The sequence below is a fragment of the Gigantopelta aegis genome, chromosome 6, assembly GCF_016097555.1.
Source record: "Gigantopelta aegis isolate Gae_Host chromosome 6, Gae_host_genome, whole genome shotgun sequence".
Lineage (NCBI taxonomy): Eukaryota > Metazoa > Mollusca > Gastropoda > Neomphalida > Peltospiridae > Gigantopelta > Gigantopelta aegis.
Genome location: NC_054704.1, coordinates 6,118,482 through 6,135,550, shown reverse-complemented (window position 1 = coordinate 6,135,550; position 17,069 = coordinate 6,118,482). Strand labels below are relative to the sequence as shown.

The 17,069-nt window shown below is 36.4% G+C and overlaps 1 protein-coding gene across 1 annotated transcript in view; it reads right to left on the bottom strand.

Annotated features, from left to right (window-relative positions):
* The window catches only part of LOC121375895 (general transcription factor 3C polypeptide 3-like), a 97,903-nt gene that overhangs the window by 6,413 nt on the left and 74,421 nt on the right, over nucleotides 1-17,069 (bottom strand). The window contains exon 25 of the mRNA XM_041503585.1: nucleotides 16,048-16,159. Within this exon, the coding sequence (XP_041359519.1) occupies nucleotides 16,049-16,159 (111 nt within the window). The 3' untranslated portion in view covers nucleotide 16,048. The remainder of the gene's footprint in view (nucleotides 1-16,047; nucleotides 16,160-17,069) is intronic.

Below are 17,069 nucleotides of genomic sequence, written 5' to 3'. Positions count from 1 at the left end.
TCATTACACTGCAAGGGTTGAAATTACATTTGTTTGCAACCCACACTATGTATGTATACATGTATGTATGTACAATTTTATTAAATTTAATAGTTAAAAAAGTTTGATTGGTGGGGTGTGGGGTGGGGTGTGTGGGGTGTGGGGTGGGGGGTGGGGGTGGAGCTTAGCCCTCTTATCATATACATCTATATTCTTCATGCAAAACAGACCCATTCCATGACATCAGCCCATGTGGAATAAATCTGTCTTGCATGGGCTATGACGTCACTGAATTTAACATGGGGAGTATTATGGCATCGGTAATATACGACATCACATCAATGCAAGTTGGTTAGTTTTAGATTGATATTTTGTTATTAAAACCTTCATTATAAAAGCTATCTTGTTAATTAATAGTGTTAAATTTTATTTAACACGTGAAACAGACGCGGAAAATATGATAGTGTAGATTATTTATAATGAACAGTCAAATAAAGAAGTTACGTTTTCAGCCATCTTTATTTGTTCGTGCAAAATAATGGTTTATTTATCGAATGGATGGAAGAAAAAGATTCCATCATATGCGGTCATGTGGGATAGAAAAAGTACACCCTCGATGGTGGAAATTTCCACCACATTTGGTGTACTTTTTTCTATTCCACATGACAGCACATGATGGGAGTCTATTATTATAGACCAAGTGTCAAAATAACTGAGTATTAGACAGCAAACAGCAGTGTGTTGACCTTTGATTGACACCAATGACTGATGATTTTCACTTGTTCTTTGTCAGTGTGTGTATCCACGTTTGGTGGGTCGGACACCGTTCTTGAGAAAACACCGCCATCCAACCAATACCTATGATGTTTTGTATTCTGAAAACACCGCCATCGAACCAATACCTATAACGTTTTGTATTCTGAAAACACCGCCATCGAACCAATACCTATAACGTTTTGTATTCTGAAAACACCGCCATCGAACCAATACCTATAATGTTTTGTATTCTGAAAACACCGCCATCGAACCAATACCTATAACGTTTTGTATTCTGAAAACACCGCCATCGAACCAATACCTATAACGTTTTGTATTCTGAAAACACCGCCATCGAACCAATACCTATAATGTTTTGTATTCTGAAAACACCGCCATCGAACCAATACCTATAACGTTTTGTATTCTGAAAACACCGCCATTGAACCAATACCTATAACATTTTGTATTCTGAAAACACCGCCATCAAACACCTATAATGTTTTGTATTCTGAAAACACTGTCATCGAACCAAGACCTATAATGTTTTGTATTCTGAAAACACCGCCATCGAACAAAGACCTATAATGTTTTGTATTCTGAAAACACTGCCATCGAACCAACACCTATAATGTTTTGTATTTTGAAAACACCGCCATCGAACCAACACCTATAATGTTTTGTATTCTGAAAACACCGCCATCGAACCAACACCTATAATGTTTTGTATTCTGAAAACACCGCCATCGAACCAACACCTATAATGTTTTGTATTCTGAAAACACTCATCGAACCAAGACCTATGTTTTGTATTCTGAAAACACCGCCATCGAACAAAGACCTATAATGTTTTGTATTCTGAAAACACTGCCATCGAACCAACACCTATAATGTTTTGTATTCTGAAAACACCGCCATCGAACCAACAGCTATAATGTTTTGTATTCTGAAAACACCGCCATCGACCCAACACCTATAATGTTTTGTATTCTGAAAACACCGCCATCGACCCAACACCTATAATGTTTTGTATTCTGAAAACACCGCCATCGAACCAACACCTATAATGTTTTGTATTCTGAAAACACCGCCATCGAACCAACACCTATAATGTTTTGTATTCTGAAAACACCGCCATCGAACCAATACCTATATTGTTTTGTATTCTGAAAACACCGCCATCGAACCAATACCTATAATGTTTTGTATTCTGAAAACACCGCCATCGAACCAATACCTATAATGTTTTGTATTCTGAAAACACCGCCATCGAACCAATACCTATAATATGTTTTGTATTCTGAAAACACTGTCATCGAACCAATACCTATATTGTTTTGTATTCTGAAAACACCGCCATCGAACCAATACCTATAATGTTTTGTATTCTGAAAACACCGTCATCGAACCAATACCTATAATGTTTTGTATTCTGAAAACACCACCATCGAACCAATACCTATAATGTTTTGTATTCTGCAACATTTACAGACTGCAAACTTAACTTAGTCCAGAGTAATGTATTCCAATCAAAATACCATTATCTCAGCTTTTAAAATGAAAATTTAAATTAATTATATGAAAAAAATATAGAAAGGTAATAAACCAATAAATATGGTTATTAACTGATACCAAATTTAGCAGGTAATAACTTGTCTAGGAAATCACATAAAATATTTTTGTTTCGCATTGCTTTGGTAAAACAACTTTCAAATACTCTGATTAAGGCACAAAAACAACTTTCAATTTGACTCGTAAAATAATCTAAAGTGACTAAAGCTGCAGTAAATGTCTTATTGATCAATCGATGTTGGCAAACATTTTCTTATTCCTTGAACGAACCAAACATTAGTGCATTCTTACATCAAACGTAAGCTGATTAACTTAACTGATTAAAGATATTCCTACTTAACTGTGTCAATAAGGACGTTTCAGATTAAAACCCGGTGCACTGGTTAAAATATTAAAGTCCATGTGTGGCTGTTTCACGTGCCACGAGTCAGCAATATTAACATCACATGTGGCCAGCCCCATGTGTCACGAGTCAGCAATATTAACATCACATGTGGCCGTCCCCATGTGCCATGAGTCAGCAATATTAACATCACATGTGGCCGGCCCCATGTGCCACGAGTCAGCAATATTAACATCACATGTGGCCCCATGACTTATTATCAATGTTACAGGCATCATCTGTCTGATTTCTATCTCATCTTAGCTTTCTTCACAAAATACATTAAATTTCAAATTCAGTAAAATTAACTTTATTTGACTGCAGTATAGAATTCTATCATTTCAGTGTTTAGTTTTAAGTGGGTATTACCGTACATCTCTGTTCAAGAAGCAGATTCGAATCCCACTAGAGCAGGTTTCTATCAGTTGTTCTAGCTGCAAACATCATAATTCATGTTGGTGGGATCATATTTGGATGTTCCATAACAATTTAAAGTGTATTTCAAATATCTGAGACCTTTTGAAACAATTTAGCCCAGAGGGTCAAATACATTGGCCATACTGAAAACTAAAATGATTTCCACTTCTCACTTAACAAGTGAGTTAGAATCATGAATAACAGATCTATTTCCATTACAGTGAAGGTATTAAATCGTCTTGTGTGGTTATTTTTAATAAGAGATCCATTTCCATTACAGTGAGAGTGTCAAATCTTCTTGTGGGGTTATTTTTGTAATTTGAGATCATCTTCACATTCAAATCCAGGATGGCCACTGTCCACCATACTCAGTCTGATAATTGGAAAATGCTGAAGCTCTTAAAATATTTTGGCTAAATCATCTATGAGGTGTCTGTTTGCACTAAAAGGAGGATGCACAATCTTTTGCAAGTTTATTTTGACAATCATAGGTCACCTTGATCTTCAAATCCAAACCAGCCTTTCTTCACTATATTTAACATTAGAACATGCTGGTATTTGGAATAGAATAACAAATGGAATGACATTTAAAAAAGAAGATGCATAATCGTTTAGTAGGTTCATTTTTGAAATTTAAGCTTGACTTGACACTCAAATCTAATATGAAGGGCACCCCCATGTTCAGTTTTAGTAAATATCACCGTTTTTCCCACACAAACATTAGCCATTTTCATCTGTATTAAATAAAACATAGCCATTTTCATCTGTATTAAATAAAACATTAGCCATTTTCATCTGTATTAAATAAAACATTAGCCATTTTCATCTGTATTAAATAAAACATTTCATCATTACTGCTAATGCACTTTCCAGTTGAATTTCAGCGTTAGATTCCTAGTAACACATGTGAAATAAATGAAGCAGTCAGACTAACAAGTAACATTAGATTAAATCATTATGTACATACTCCAAACTATGTGTAGAAAGCATTTGGATAATGGGTTAACCCCCCCCCCCCCCCCCCCCCCCCCCCATCATAAAAACATCCAACCAGAATGAAATTAATGACACAATTTAATATTTTGATTCTAAATGCATGTACCGGTACATATATTTCATCAAGAAAATAAAATTTCATACATATTGTCAATATAAATTAATGTCCTTCACAACACTTCTTCTGATAACTAGTACATGAACAAACACTAAATATGGAGAAAACAGATTTAAAAAAAAGAATACTAAATTTAAATATGTACCACATTTCTATTTGCATACAGAAGTGTTTCCTATGTAAATATTGACAGAAGCTATCCAGTGGTTTCATCAAGTCTCCGACCAGCCAAGAAAGCCGACAGTGGCACAATAATATACTGTTATACCAGTAACTGCTTGACAACGAAGAACTGCACAAACAGACCGCCACTCCAGTGTAAAGCTATGTTAACACAAGGCGTCTTTCTGTAGAAACCAATCTTTAATTCACATTAAATGCTCGCTGGTTACCAACAAAACACTGGCTTAAAGATTTACGTTAATATTTCTTGTCAACATTCAAAACATGCAGGTTGTGTAATTTTATATTTCTGAGAAACATTAGAAAATATTACAGAGCATGTATTCACAAGGAGTCTAACACTTCCAAAACCTTTGTAACACCACAAAAGTAATAAAACATAAACAAAACAGGGAGCCTAACAAAAGCAATAAATAATCAAACAGTAACACAAACAGAACAATCAAATGAACCATTAACATAAGCAACAAACATATGTATAATCCTTATAAACATTTAACACCAACAAAACTGAAACAGAATCAGACACAAACCAAAAATATTACACATACAAAACTACACTGTAACACTGCAGTATATTTTTAAGAAATTAAAATGAAGTCCAAAGCATTAAGAAAACCCAAGAAAATCACATTTTTAAAAAAAGAAAGAAGAAACCAAACCAAAAATATAACAAATCCATACCACAACATTGCAGCATAACAGTATATTTTTAGTAACTTAAAACAAAGTCCAACGCACTAAGAAAACCACATTTAAAAAGCAGAAAGAAGAAAAGCCCGAACAGTAAGAAATCGACCACATTGAGAAACAATCATTACTTAGACCAGAATATGAAAGAAGATAGTGAAAGACATCACAAAAGCATACCTCAACACGCAGTCAACTGTGTCTGCAGCAAACACATACACACAGATATCTATGGTATTTTAGTGTTTGTGACAAAAACGGCCATAGTTTGTGTCTGGCCACTTATCTCCTTACCGAACTCAGCTGATGAATCTCTAGTACTCGTGAGTTGTCAAAGACCAATTGATCAATGCGGCTCACACCACCACACAACACAGCACATTAAAGCTTTAACGCCATGATTCCACGCAGCAAGCAATGAATACAAATTGATGAATGCGGCTCACACCACCACACAACACAGCACATTAAAGCTTTAACGCCAGGATTCCACGCAGCAAGCAATGAATACAAATTAGGAAAGAAGCAGACAACTTAGGCCAAAGCAAGATGTCTGGACGTTACAGGGGACATGAGGAAGCTCTTGGGAAGACCAAGTCAATTGAATTTTTACACGTTATTAGCATATGATATAGTAGTGGTACAGTACCCAACTGAGGGGTGATGGTGAATGGATCAATACCCCACACCACTGATAGATCCTTTGAGATGAGTGCAAGTGCGAATAATTTTTACATGCTCATATACCACTAGAGTTTCGAGCATGTCCGTCCCGAGGCCTGTTTCTGGATTTGTCCCGGGACAGAAAAAAAATTAGCAGACAATTTTGAAATTTACATCCAAAAATTAAATAGTGGGCCTTTAAAATTTTGATGCGCATTTCTAATATAATTAATAAAGATAATTCTACTATTAAATTTAGTCGCTAGATTAGATCGGGTGGTCAAAATTAGATAAGATTGGTGGCCTGACTCGGGATGGAGGGGGGCAGGGATTAGAGTTGACAATGGGCCGAATTTTGAAAATAGCAATTAGTAAAAAAAGTTAATAGAATTTAAAAAAAAAAAAAAAAAAATTAAAAATTTACAAGCCAGAAATAAAAATAATTGACTGCTCGGTCGAATATTTATATAATTTGGAGTATTTTAGAAGGACAGTCCAAAAATAAATAAGAGAAAGAAGAGAGGATCGGACTATTTAATAGTATTAAAAAAAGAAAGTAATTTCGACAAACTTTTGAACGAAGGTCTAAAAGTTTTAAAGTCCGATCTATATGTCCACGTGAGTGGCCTCGTTAAGGCCGTTAGGGTGCACAGCTTGTAGGGACGAGATGGGTTGCATCCCGTCAAGAAAACCCCTATATTGACAGTCAATAGACGTTGAAGGTGTAGTGCTGTGCTGAAATACAGATCTTGAGAAGCCGGATCCATCTGAACGAGAGAGAAAATCAGACTAGGGTATAGTCCAGTCATCATGGGTTGGTATAGTGGTGCGGACGGGCCCCGACTCCGGAGGATACGAGATGGTATCACAATAAAACAAAGTAAAGTCTAGAAAAGAGCAGTAGGGGCCGACCCCGCTTCCTATTTCTTCTTAGAGTGGGGCAGTCAATCTTCCAGTGCTGCTAGGACAGGTTTGGACATGTAGAGACTAAACGCGAACAACCGTGGCGTTCTGCAGAATGGCCGTCATACGAGTCACGAAAAATACAAGTCAACATAGTCAGACGGAGAAATGACGTGGAGGCAAGGAATCTCGCTAAAAATGAATCCAACCTGGTGGTGCAGACTGTTAAAACGAGAAGCGTTCCAGCGTTCAATCAGTTCCAATGGCCGCATACATCCCAATAGAAAACTCCACTTCGTTGACAAAAACAACAAAAGTGAAGGATCCCCAAGTCGAGCCGTGAAAGCATGTGCAGTGTGCACAAACACGTCTTACTGCGACGACCTGCAGACTGGGAATGAAAGACTCTGACCAGTGTTACACATTTGGTTTGTGCTATATTAGTAAGTACTTTCACAGTACAGCAGTTATGGGTGTGCCCATCTTTCTATCTATTGGCTAAGTGTCAAAATAATCTGATGCTAAAGCAAACATAAATTTCAAATTTGCTAAGGTGTTGTTACAGATATTCCTTTCCTTTAAGTAGAAAAGATATATAACCGCAGGCCAGAGGCTAAAACAGGTATGGTGCCATACCCAAATGTTTGGCAGATTTGTTTTTTTTAAAGTTAACCTTTTGACAAAAATAATAACTCTTATGATTTGGTTAATCCTAACCCATCTTTTTCTGGGGAAGGCTCCCATACCCCCTGTTGACTGTGGTTGCATTTGATTCCATAGCACCATATCCAAAAACATTTCTAGCAGAAACATTACATCCTGACAGTGATACATGGGAGCATACTGTCAAGATCTTGTGAAAACGTCTTGCGTAGAAATTTTAGCTTGAATTTGTTATGTCATTCAGATTAGAACAGGTCATTTTCAACTGCCATTAACTAAAAAAACAATAAACTCAAAACACTATTTTAAAATTAATTTGCACATAACCAAAATATTGGGCCAAATTTACAACAGCTGTTTTTGTCTTTCACACATTTTACTACATGTCTTTACAATGCTTAAACACCTGCATTTAAGAAAAACAAAGGCTTTGTAAATTTGACACATTATCTTTCTAAAAGTACTTGACGAAGAACCATTCACATATATTTCTAATGGAGACAAGTTTTCATAAGGATTCATAAAAACAACCTTTAAAAAATCTGAAAATACTGTAACATTTTACAAGAAAACTTCCACACACAAACCTAATCATACTGTACCTTTAAGACACCAATGACTGGATAAGCAAGGAAGAAAATTCAAATGTTCAGCTAATTCCTAGACTGAAGTGAAGATTTTATCTCTGAATTAACTCAATTGCTCTGCCGCAGATTGAAGAGCTAGAAACACCAGCCAACTTTAGCCTGCTATTACCAGTAACTTGATCATTTAGCCTGCTATTACCAGTAACTTGATCATTTATCCTGCTATTACCAGTAACTTGATCATTTATCCTGCTATTACCAGTAACTTGATCATTTAGCCTGCTATTACCAGTAACTTGATCATTTATCCTGCTATTACCAGTAACTTGATCATTTATCCTGCTATTACCAGTAACTTGATCATTTATCCTGCTATTACCAGTAACTTGATCATTTATCCTGCTATTACCAGTAACTTGATCATTTATCCTGCTATTACCAGTAACTTGATCATTTATCCTGCTATTACCAGTAACTTGATCATTTATCCTGCTATTACCAGTAACTTGATCATTTATCCTGCTATTACCAGTAACTTGATCATTTATCCTGCTATTACCAGTAACTTGATCATTTATCCTGCTATTACCAGTAACTTGATCATTTATCCTGCTATTACCAGTAACTTGATCATTTAGCCTGCTATTACCAGTAACTTGATCATTTATCCTGCTATTACCAGTAACTTGATCATTTATCCTGCTATTACCAGTAACTTGATCATTTATCAGCATGAACACTAATACGAGCTCTAAAAATAACAACAGCATCTATGGAAGAGTTCTGCAGAGAAAGAAAGAAAAAAATGTCTTAAATATATTCACTCTTGAAAAAACAACAACACAGCGTCTTTAGCCGATACTAGTGATCAATATGGAACTGATTAAACCTGAAACTGGATTGAGAGTTAACAGCGCCTGTGGCTACCTAACGTCTCCAGCAGGTCATCACTGGCTGAGCTGTGTGTCGAAAGGTTCAACTTGAGACCAGCACTCCTGGCTGACTTCAAGTAATAAGAAACTCAATGTAGAATGGCTCCTTCAAATCACCTGTCAATCACCAACACAAGTCTCAGAGCTGACAAGTGTAGCGGGAAGAACGGTTGTCTGACAACCTCCAAATTACCTGCCGCCTTTAGTACCCATGGTGACCATGTGGCTCGTATTTCAGTGAAATGATTGTAATGTAATTTAGTCCAGTGCTGATTTACAAGTAACACCCAGACATGCTGTTGTAGGCACTTAACTGATATGTAAGGTTCCATGTTACATTTATATAAGATATCTATATAATACAAAGTATTACATTTAGAAGAGACCTACATATACAAAGTATTACATTGATAAGAGACATATATGTGTGTGTGTGTGTGTGTGTGTGTGTGTATGTGTGTGTGTGTGTGTATGTGTGTGTATGTGTATGTGTGTATGTGTGTGTGTGTGTGTGTGTGTGTGTGTGTGTGTGTGTGTGTATGTGTGTGTGTGTATACGTTTAAAGAGACCTTTATATACCGATATGTACACATATACGTTTAAATAGAAGGAAGATTAGAGAAAAAGATGGGATGAGGCTGGAAAGTATGTTTGCCTTTGTCCTCTAAAGACAGGTGGCTGCATAATACAGGCAAATTTGTTAGATTTCAAAGAAAATATGTCCTCTTAAAACAGGTGGCTGCTTAATATAGGTTAGTTTGTCAACTAATTTGAGAATAAAATGTCCTCCAAGACAGGTAGCTGCATAATACAGGCCAGTTTGTCAGATGATGACAGAATAAAACATGTCCTCTTAACACAGGTGTCTGCTTATTCACTTTGAGCTCAAACCAACTCCTTCAAGAAGCTGCCTGAACTGCTCCAGACTTTGATAATCATGGCAAAATTCTGTTGTATAAACCCATAAATAATAGACTTACATCCAGGATTAATAATAGACTTACACCCAGGATTTAATAGACTTCAATCCTGGATTAATAATAGACTTCCATCCAGGATTAATAATAGATTTACACCCAGGATTAATAATATACTTACACCCAGGATTAATAATAGACCCAATCCAGGATTAATACTAGACTTCCATTCAGGATTAATAATAGACTTCCATCCAGGATTAATAACAGACTTCCATCCAGGATTAATAACAGACTTCCATCCAGGATTAATAATAGACTTATACCCAGGATAAACAAAGTAAATACACAACAGCTAGACATTAAAGTTATTAATGAAAAACTGAAATGTCAATACAGGCTAGTTGGAGTAATATTTAATAACTTTCCCGAAACAAATGGCAAGCTTCTAAAGTTCTAACGTACAATTTGAGGAACATTGCACAGGCAGACTCTACCCTATATAACAAGAATCTATACTCATCAGCTGCACATTGAAACTGGCACACATCAGGCCTATCACTCCCACAAACAAAATACATGTACATTGTTCTGTACAAACACACACAATTCTGATGGGTGTATACCCACCTTATCAAATCACATAGACGACAACAGTAACATATGTGGCAAAAACTGTAAGTTCAACATTTCAATCAACATATACATTATACACAATGGAAATAAATATTACCACCCTCGCCCTTAAAATAAATTGGAAACAATTAGGGGTTAAGCAGCTCATTTCAGACATAATGGAAAGTGTCTTTGACTAGAAATTCTGCCAAAACAATTACTATCCTATTTTTAGACGAAGAAGTTTGTTTTGTTTAATGACACCACTAGAGCACATTGATTTATCATTGGCTATTAGATGTCAAACATATGGTAATTTTGACAGTCATAGAGATGAACCCACTACATTTTTCCATTAGTAGCAAGGGATCTTTAATATGCACTGTCACACAGACATGAATGCACATACCACGACCTTTGATACACCAGTCATGGTGCATTGGCTGGAACGAAAAATAGCCCAATGGGCCCACCAAACTGATCGCGCATCAAGCGAGCACTTTACCACTGGGCTATGTTCTGTTGTCTATTTTTAGAATGAACCTGCATGTGTTTCAAGTAAAAGAGTATCTGGTACACTGACACTTGGTGACCAGTTCAAATTGATCACACAATTTACTGGCTAGAAGAAACAACACTGTAGGACAACACACACTGTCACATTTATAACCAATGGCAGAACTGGTAGCATTAACTGTGTAAAGAAAAGTTGGGTGAACCTTGAACTTTGATCCGCTTAGATATACTGCTTGGCATACTGTTACCTGTGTGAGGTTGAACTGCACTTGTACAAACCTGTCCTATGTTTAATTATGTAAGATCAGGTTTACTGAACTCTGTAAACTCACGCTCTAAAGCTTTTAATTCACTCTCTGATAATAAAAAATAGGTTTCAAAGTCTAATGAAAATGAAATTGCAATAACTCTGACCAAATACTGCTATTTAACTTTTGCAGTCATAAAATCCCATCTTAATAGCTATTTGGCAGTGTGACAGCCATAACTGTTAAAGGAAAGAAAGAAATGTTTTATTTAACGACACACTCAACACATTTTATTTACGGTTATATGGCGTCAGACATATGGTTAAGGACCACACAGATTTTGAGAGGAAACCCGCTGTCGCCACTCCATGAGCTACTCTTTCCAATTAGCAGCAAGGGATCTTTTATTTGTGCTTCCTACAGGCAGGATAGCACAAACCATGGCCTTTGCAGGCTTTCAAGCAAGATTTTGTAAAAAATAAGGGCTTTTTTTAGGGCAAAATTCTTAAAAAATAAGGGCTATTTTTAGGAATTTTTTGACAAAAATAAGGACTGAAATTCAATAATCAATATAAAAGAAAAACATTCTGTACTCACCTCCAGGAAGAACATAAATACAAAAGCTAATTACCAACTCAGAAGATCATGCCAATGGTCATCAACAGCGATATTCAGCATATCAATACAACCAGATTAAAGTAATCTGATATGGTGCAAATCCATGCTGAATATGATGCTGATAACCACCAAGATGTCTTCTGAGAAATACATTAATTCAACATATTCATTATCTGAAAGTATACTAAGGCTAGATTTAATTAATTCCAACACTTATTTTATGTTGCATTTATCAAAACATTTCAAAATTTAGGATTTTTACCAAAAAATTTGGGCTGTTTAGGATTTTGAAGCTTTAATAAGGAATATTAGGGCTGCTGTCAAAAAATAAGGAAAATTAGGAAAATAAGGGCCCGCTTGCAAGCCTGCCTTTGTTGAACCAGTTATGGATCACTGGTCAGTGCAAGTGGTTTACACCTACCCATTGAGCCTTGCGGAGCACTCTCAGGGTTTGGAGTCGGTATCTGGATTAAAAATCCCATGCCTCGACTCTGGGATCCGAACCCAGTACCTACCAGCCTGTTGACCGATGGCCTAACCACGATGCTACCGAGGCTGGTAAACTGCTAAAGGAATGCTAAAGCAAGGCTTTTAGACTGGTATGCATATTCAATGATACATAATGCACATTATTGCTTAATATCAACAAGTATAATTGTATAGTTAATTAATAAAACGGTTAAATGTGACGGCTATTATATATAATGGGCGCAGCCAGTTTGTACCATCCCAGTGAATACGCCCTCTGGTGGTTACGTAATACCTAACGTGTGGCATCAGGAACTAGTCTTCGAACTGAAGAAACAAAACATATCTGATTTTTGTGAATGCATCGCACTGTTCTGTAATAATATCCATCCCAGTAACACAGCAACGTGTATATGTGATTTATTTTTCAATACAAAATAAACCACAATTGTCAAAATGTTGAAATAACTGTATTATGTTTTGTACATAAATTAACCCACGTACTGAAATAATAGTCGGGAGTGTTTTCTTGGTTAATTGGTCTTTTCTTTCCGTGGCCTGTACCTGTAGTTCCTGACTGGCAGGAGTATATTTAGACGGTCCCCAGACACTGTGTCTAGACACACTAAAAAGACGTGCCTCTTTTATTAAGATCACAGGGTATTGTGTGACAACAGCACGGATACACCTTAAACCCTGCTTTATTACTGTAAGTAATTTTGTAAAACCCTTGATTAAGTAGACTTTCCCATCTAAAATCACAAAACTGACCAATTACGTAGTCCCAAAAAGAAGAAAGTTATCACTTGGGTATCATAAGTGGTCATTTTTGCTCGAACATATCCTACCAATAGGCCTAATAATATGCATTTTATCTTTGGATTTTCTAAAAGAAAAAAATACTGTAACTCCATTTCGTTATATTGATGCAAATTGAAATATATTTAGAAATAGTTTATTATACTATTAAGTCATTTATGTTGTTTTACAAGTCAAGCTGATGAAAGTGAAGCGCCTTGTCGTAAATTAAGAGAATTTGTTTACACTGTGCATAGAGAAGTTGGACAGAACTGACATCACTTCGCCCCAAGCTATACCACCGGACGTCACAAAAATAAAACAAAATGGCTGCCCCCAGTTAGCAGGAATAATCAAATTTTTTTATTAACTCTAAAATTACGCGTTTTTCATTTGTTAAAGTGTCAGTATGTGTTGGTGGTCCGGGTATACATCTTTCTAACACAAGGCTCTTGTTTAGTCTACCTTTAATTAATAATTATTGTTTCTTATATATTACGTTAAAACTACATTCCCTGGAATATTTTTATTATTTAAGCATATAGAACAGAAAATACAATTACATTTGGTGCATATATGATGCCACACTCCGCATTGGTTTCACTACGCTGGCTTATCCAGGTCAAAAACAAAGCCAGTATTTTGAAAGTGGGACACTTTTGACGCGCTCGTACCGATCTTGGTTTTCATTGGCTTATCACAAGTATAATTTTCCCCAACAAGAGTTCACGTGAGATTTCGCAATTTTTGAACAAATTTAACTGTCTTGATTGATGGGTCGTCTCATATCTTCAAGTTTAACACCCAATAGCCGATGTATTTTACGTGCTGGGGTGTCGTTAAACATTCATTCATTCATATCTCCAAAACATATTTATATCCATAGAGGTATGGTACAATGCCTTTCCAGGGGTCGGTGAGTGGGGGATTTGCCTTGTAATTTTGACAGTGACCAGCTGTTGGCATACGCGTTACATGTAAGGGGGTGTTACTAATTACGTAACACTCTAGGGGTAGAGGACGAGGGTACTGTGTTTGATTTACGTAACATTTTTCAAGACTATATGTTATTTTTATTCATTATTTAGACCTAAAAAGGTGTTTTTTGGAAATGTGCGGTCAGTCTAGGATCGATCCCCATCGGCTGGTATACAAAAATACCATGGTATGTGATATCCTGTCTGTGGGATGGTACATATAAACGATCCCTTGCTAAAAAAAAATGTATCGGGTTTCCAAGGCGCGTGTGCAGGGATTTCAGCGGGGTTGGGGTTATAGACCGTGTTGAGCGAAGCTTATATGGGGCCATGCTAACTTAGAAAATATATTTCAATTTGTTTTAAGCTTGGGCAAGTAAGGGTTTCGACCTCCAATACCCTCCCCCTGCACATGCACCTGATTCCTTTCTAAGATTATTTCAAAATTACCAAATGTTAGACATCCAACAGCAGATGGAAGGGAGGATAGGATATGTTTTATTTAACGATGCACTCAACACATTTTATTTACGGTTGTATGGGGTCGGATGATTATTAAATCAATATGCTTTATCTTTGATGTCGTTAAACACTCCCCACCCCCCCCCAACTTTACCCTTTCCAAATGAAATAATATTTATTTGAATTTGTCGATTTTAACACGTAAAATTAAGAAGTGAAAACGTTCATTGTGTACTTTAGTATATTTTATTTTAAAAATATATACATGATTAATGTGTTACTAGTATACAAACTAAACTTTGAAAGTTCTACTAACACTTTATAAAATATCAATTCTGAAATAGGAAGGTACGACTGTCGATAATACGTTGTCAAGATCAAACCGGTTTTAACGAGACTCTAACTAGTACTGTATCCTCAACCGAACGTTCTTCGTACAGCGCAAGATTTCTCTTTTAATTTTTTAAGACGAACCCTACAATTTGAAATCGGCAAACGCACGAGTTAACTGAAACTGACAACAGGCTGTCGTTTGTGCTTTGCCGAGCTATGGCGGCACAGGCGACGAATCAAGCGTATACTTTTGACGATATCCGTTCATAGCGAACACACACAACTTGTTTAAAAATGCATTTGAGCTTGTATTTCACATTTGTACATGATGTTATAATATGGTAACCAGAGAATGTAACTTTAACATTGCATTGTCAAATTTTACATTTAAGACCATGTACTAATCAGTGTTTCTGCCAGAAAGAAATTTTTTGGTATGATGCTATGGAATTGAATGCAACTAGTCAACAGGGGATATGGGGGGTGGGGGGTGGGGGTGCAGGGGCCTCCCCCAGAAAGAAGTTAAGTTAGGTTAAGTTTAGGGTTAGGGTTAGGGTTAAGAAAATCATCTAGTAATGATTGGAGTAATTAATTCTGTCAAAAGGTTAACTTTAATAAAACTCAGCCAATATTTGGGGGTATAGCATCATATCCATTTTACCCTCTGACAGAAATTGTGTGTGCTGTGCTGTGCTGTGCTGTGCTGTGCTGTGCTGTGCTGTGCTGTGCTGTGCTGTGCTGTGCTGTGCTGTGCTGTGCTGTGCTGTGCTGTGCTGTGCTGTGCTGTGCTATATCATGACATGATGTGATGTGATGTTATGTTACAGATTATGTTATAATAAACTTATATGTTATGTTATATATTATATTACAAAACATTACATTACATCACATTATATACAAGGCATGTATTTGGGATTTCCCCGGTAAACAGCTAACAGATTTCTGACTAGCACTAACACTAATAGCATCCTCACTGGTGTAGTGTTGTATCATGACATGATGTGATATTACATGTTATGTTATAATAAGTTTATATTTTAAGTTCCATGTCACTCGTTACATTATGTTACATTACATTACATTATGTTACATTACGTTACCTTGTGTTACATTACATCACATTATATACAAGGCATGCATTTGGGATTTCCCCGGTAAACAGCTAACAGATTTCTGACTAGCACTAACACTAACAGCATTCTCACTTTCACTTGCTGCTTATATTTAAAACTACTAGTAAAGCGTTCTCACCTCACAAGACACAGTACTGCTCGACGAGCATGCGAGCGAGGTCCGTGGCTCCGCTGGCTTGGTAGATGATGGAGAGATTGTGTGCGATCTCCATCCGCAGGTCGAACACGCCCTGTCAACACAACACACCAGACTCAGTCACGTATTGATTGGATGCAAATCAAACAAGTGGGCGGCCCAACGGCGCACACAAGAAAACTATTAAGATGTAAACTGATTAATGCTCGGCAACAGAGGCAAAACTAATTACAGGAATCTCCAACAAGTCAAGTGAAGTCTCAAGTGTCGAGACCAGCTCTTTTCACGACGTGATGATTAATGGGAAAATCACAGGATTAGTTTAAAGTGGCACCTTTAAAATAGTTTACAAAATGGTTTTCAGGAATGAGAAGTGAACATATTTATATGATATGTTGTGTACATTTTTAATAATTGGATTAAACAATTGGATTAAATTCCAATACAAAATAAGTGGTTTTACTAATCAAAACGGTCAAAAACCGTTATTATTTCTTCTTTTTACATGTTACAAATACAGATATTTTTAAATAGACGATATCACAAAAATAAAATAATTTATATATTGTTTCAAAATGCTGACAAAAGTGAATCAGAAAGAAAAAAAGGTAAAGAAGGTGACGTTTTGATTTTTGTTTTGTTTTATCATTTAGAACCTGATTTTAATCTGTCAAAACCGGCATCTGTGTAATCTGATTTCATCAGTCCCTCTTGAATTCATATGAGACAGTTAAGGTTTGTTTTGTTTAACAACACCACTAGAGCATATTGATTATTAATCATTGGCTATTGGATGTTAAACATTTGGTCATTTTAACATATAGTCAGAGAGAGGAAACCTGCTACCTTTTTCCATTAGTAGCAAGGGCTCTTTTATATGCACCATCCCACACAGGATAGCACATACCACAGCCTTTGATATACCAGTCGTGGTGCACTGGCTGGAATGAGAAATAGCCCAATGGGCCATCGAAAGCATGAATGTTTCGGGGATCAATCCTAGA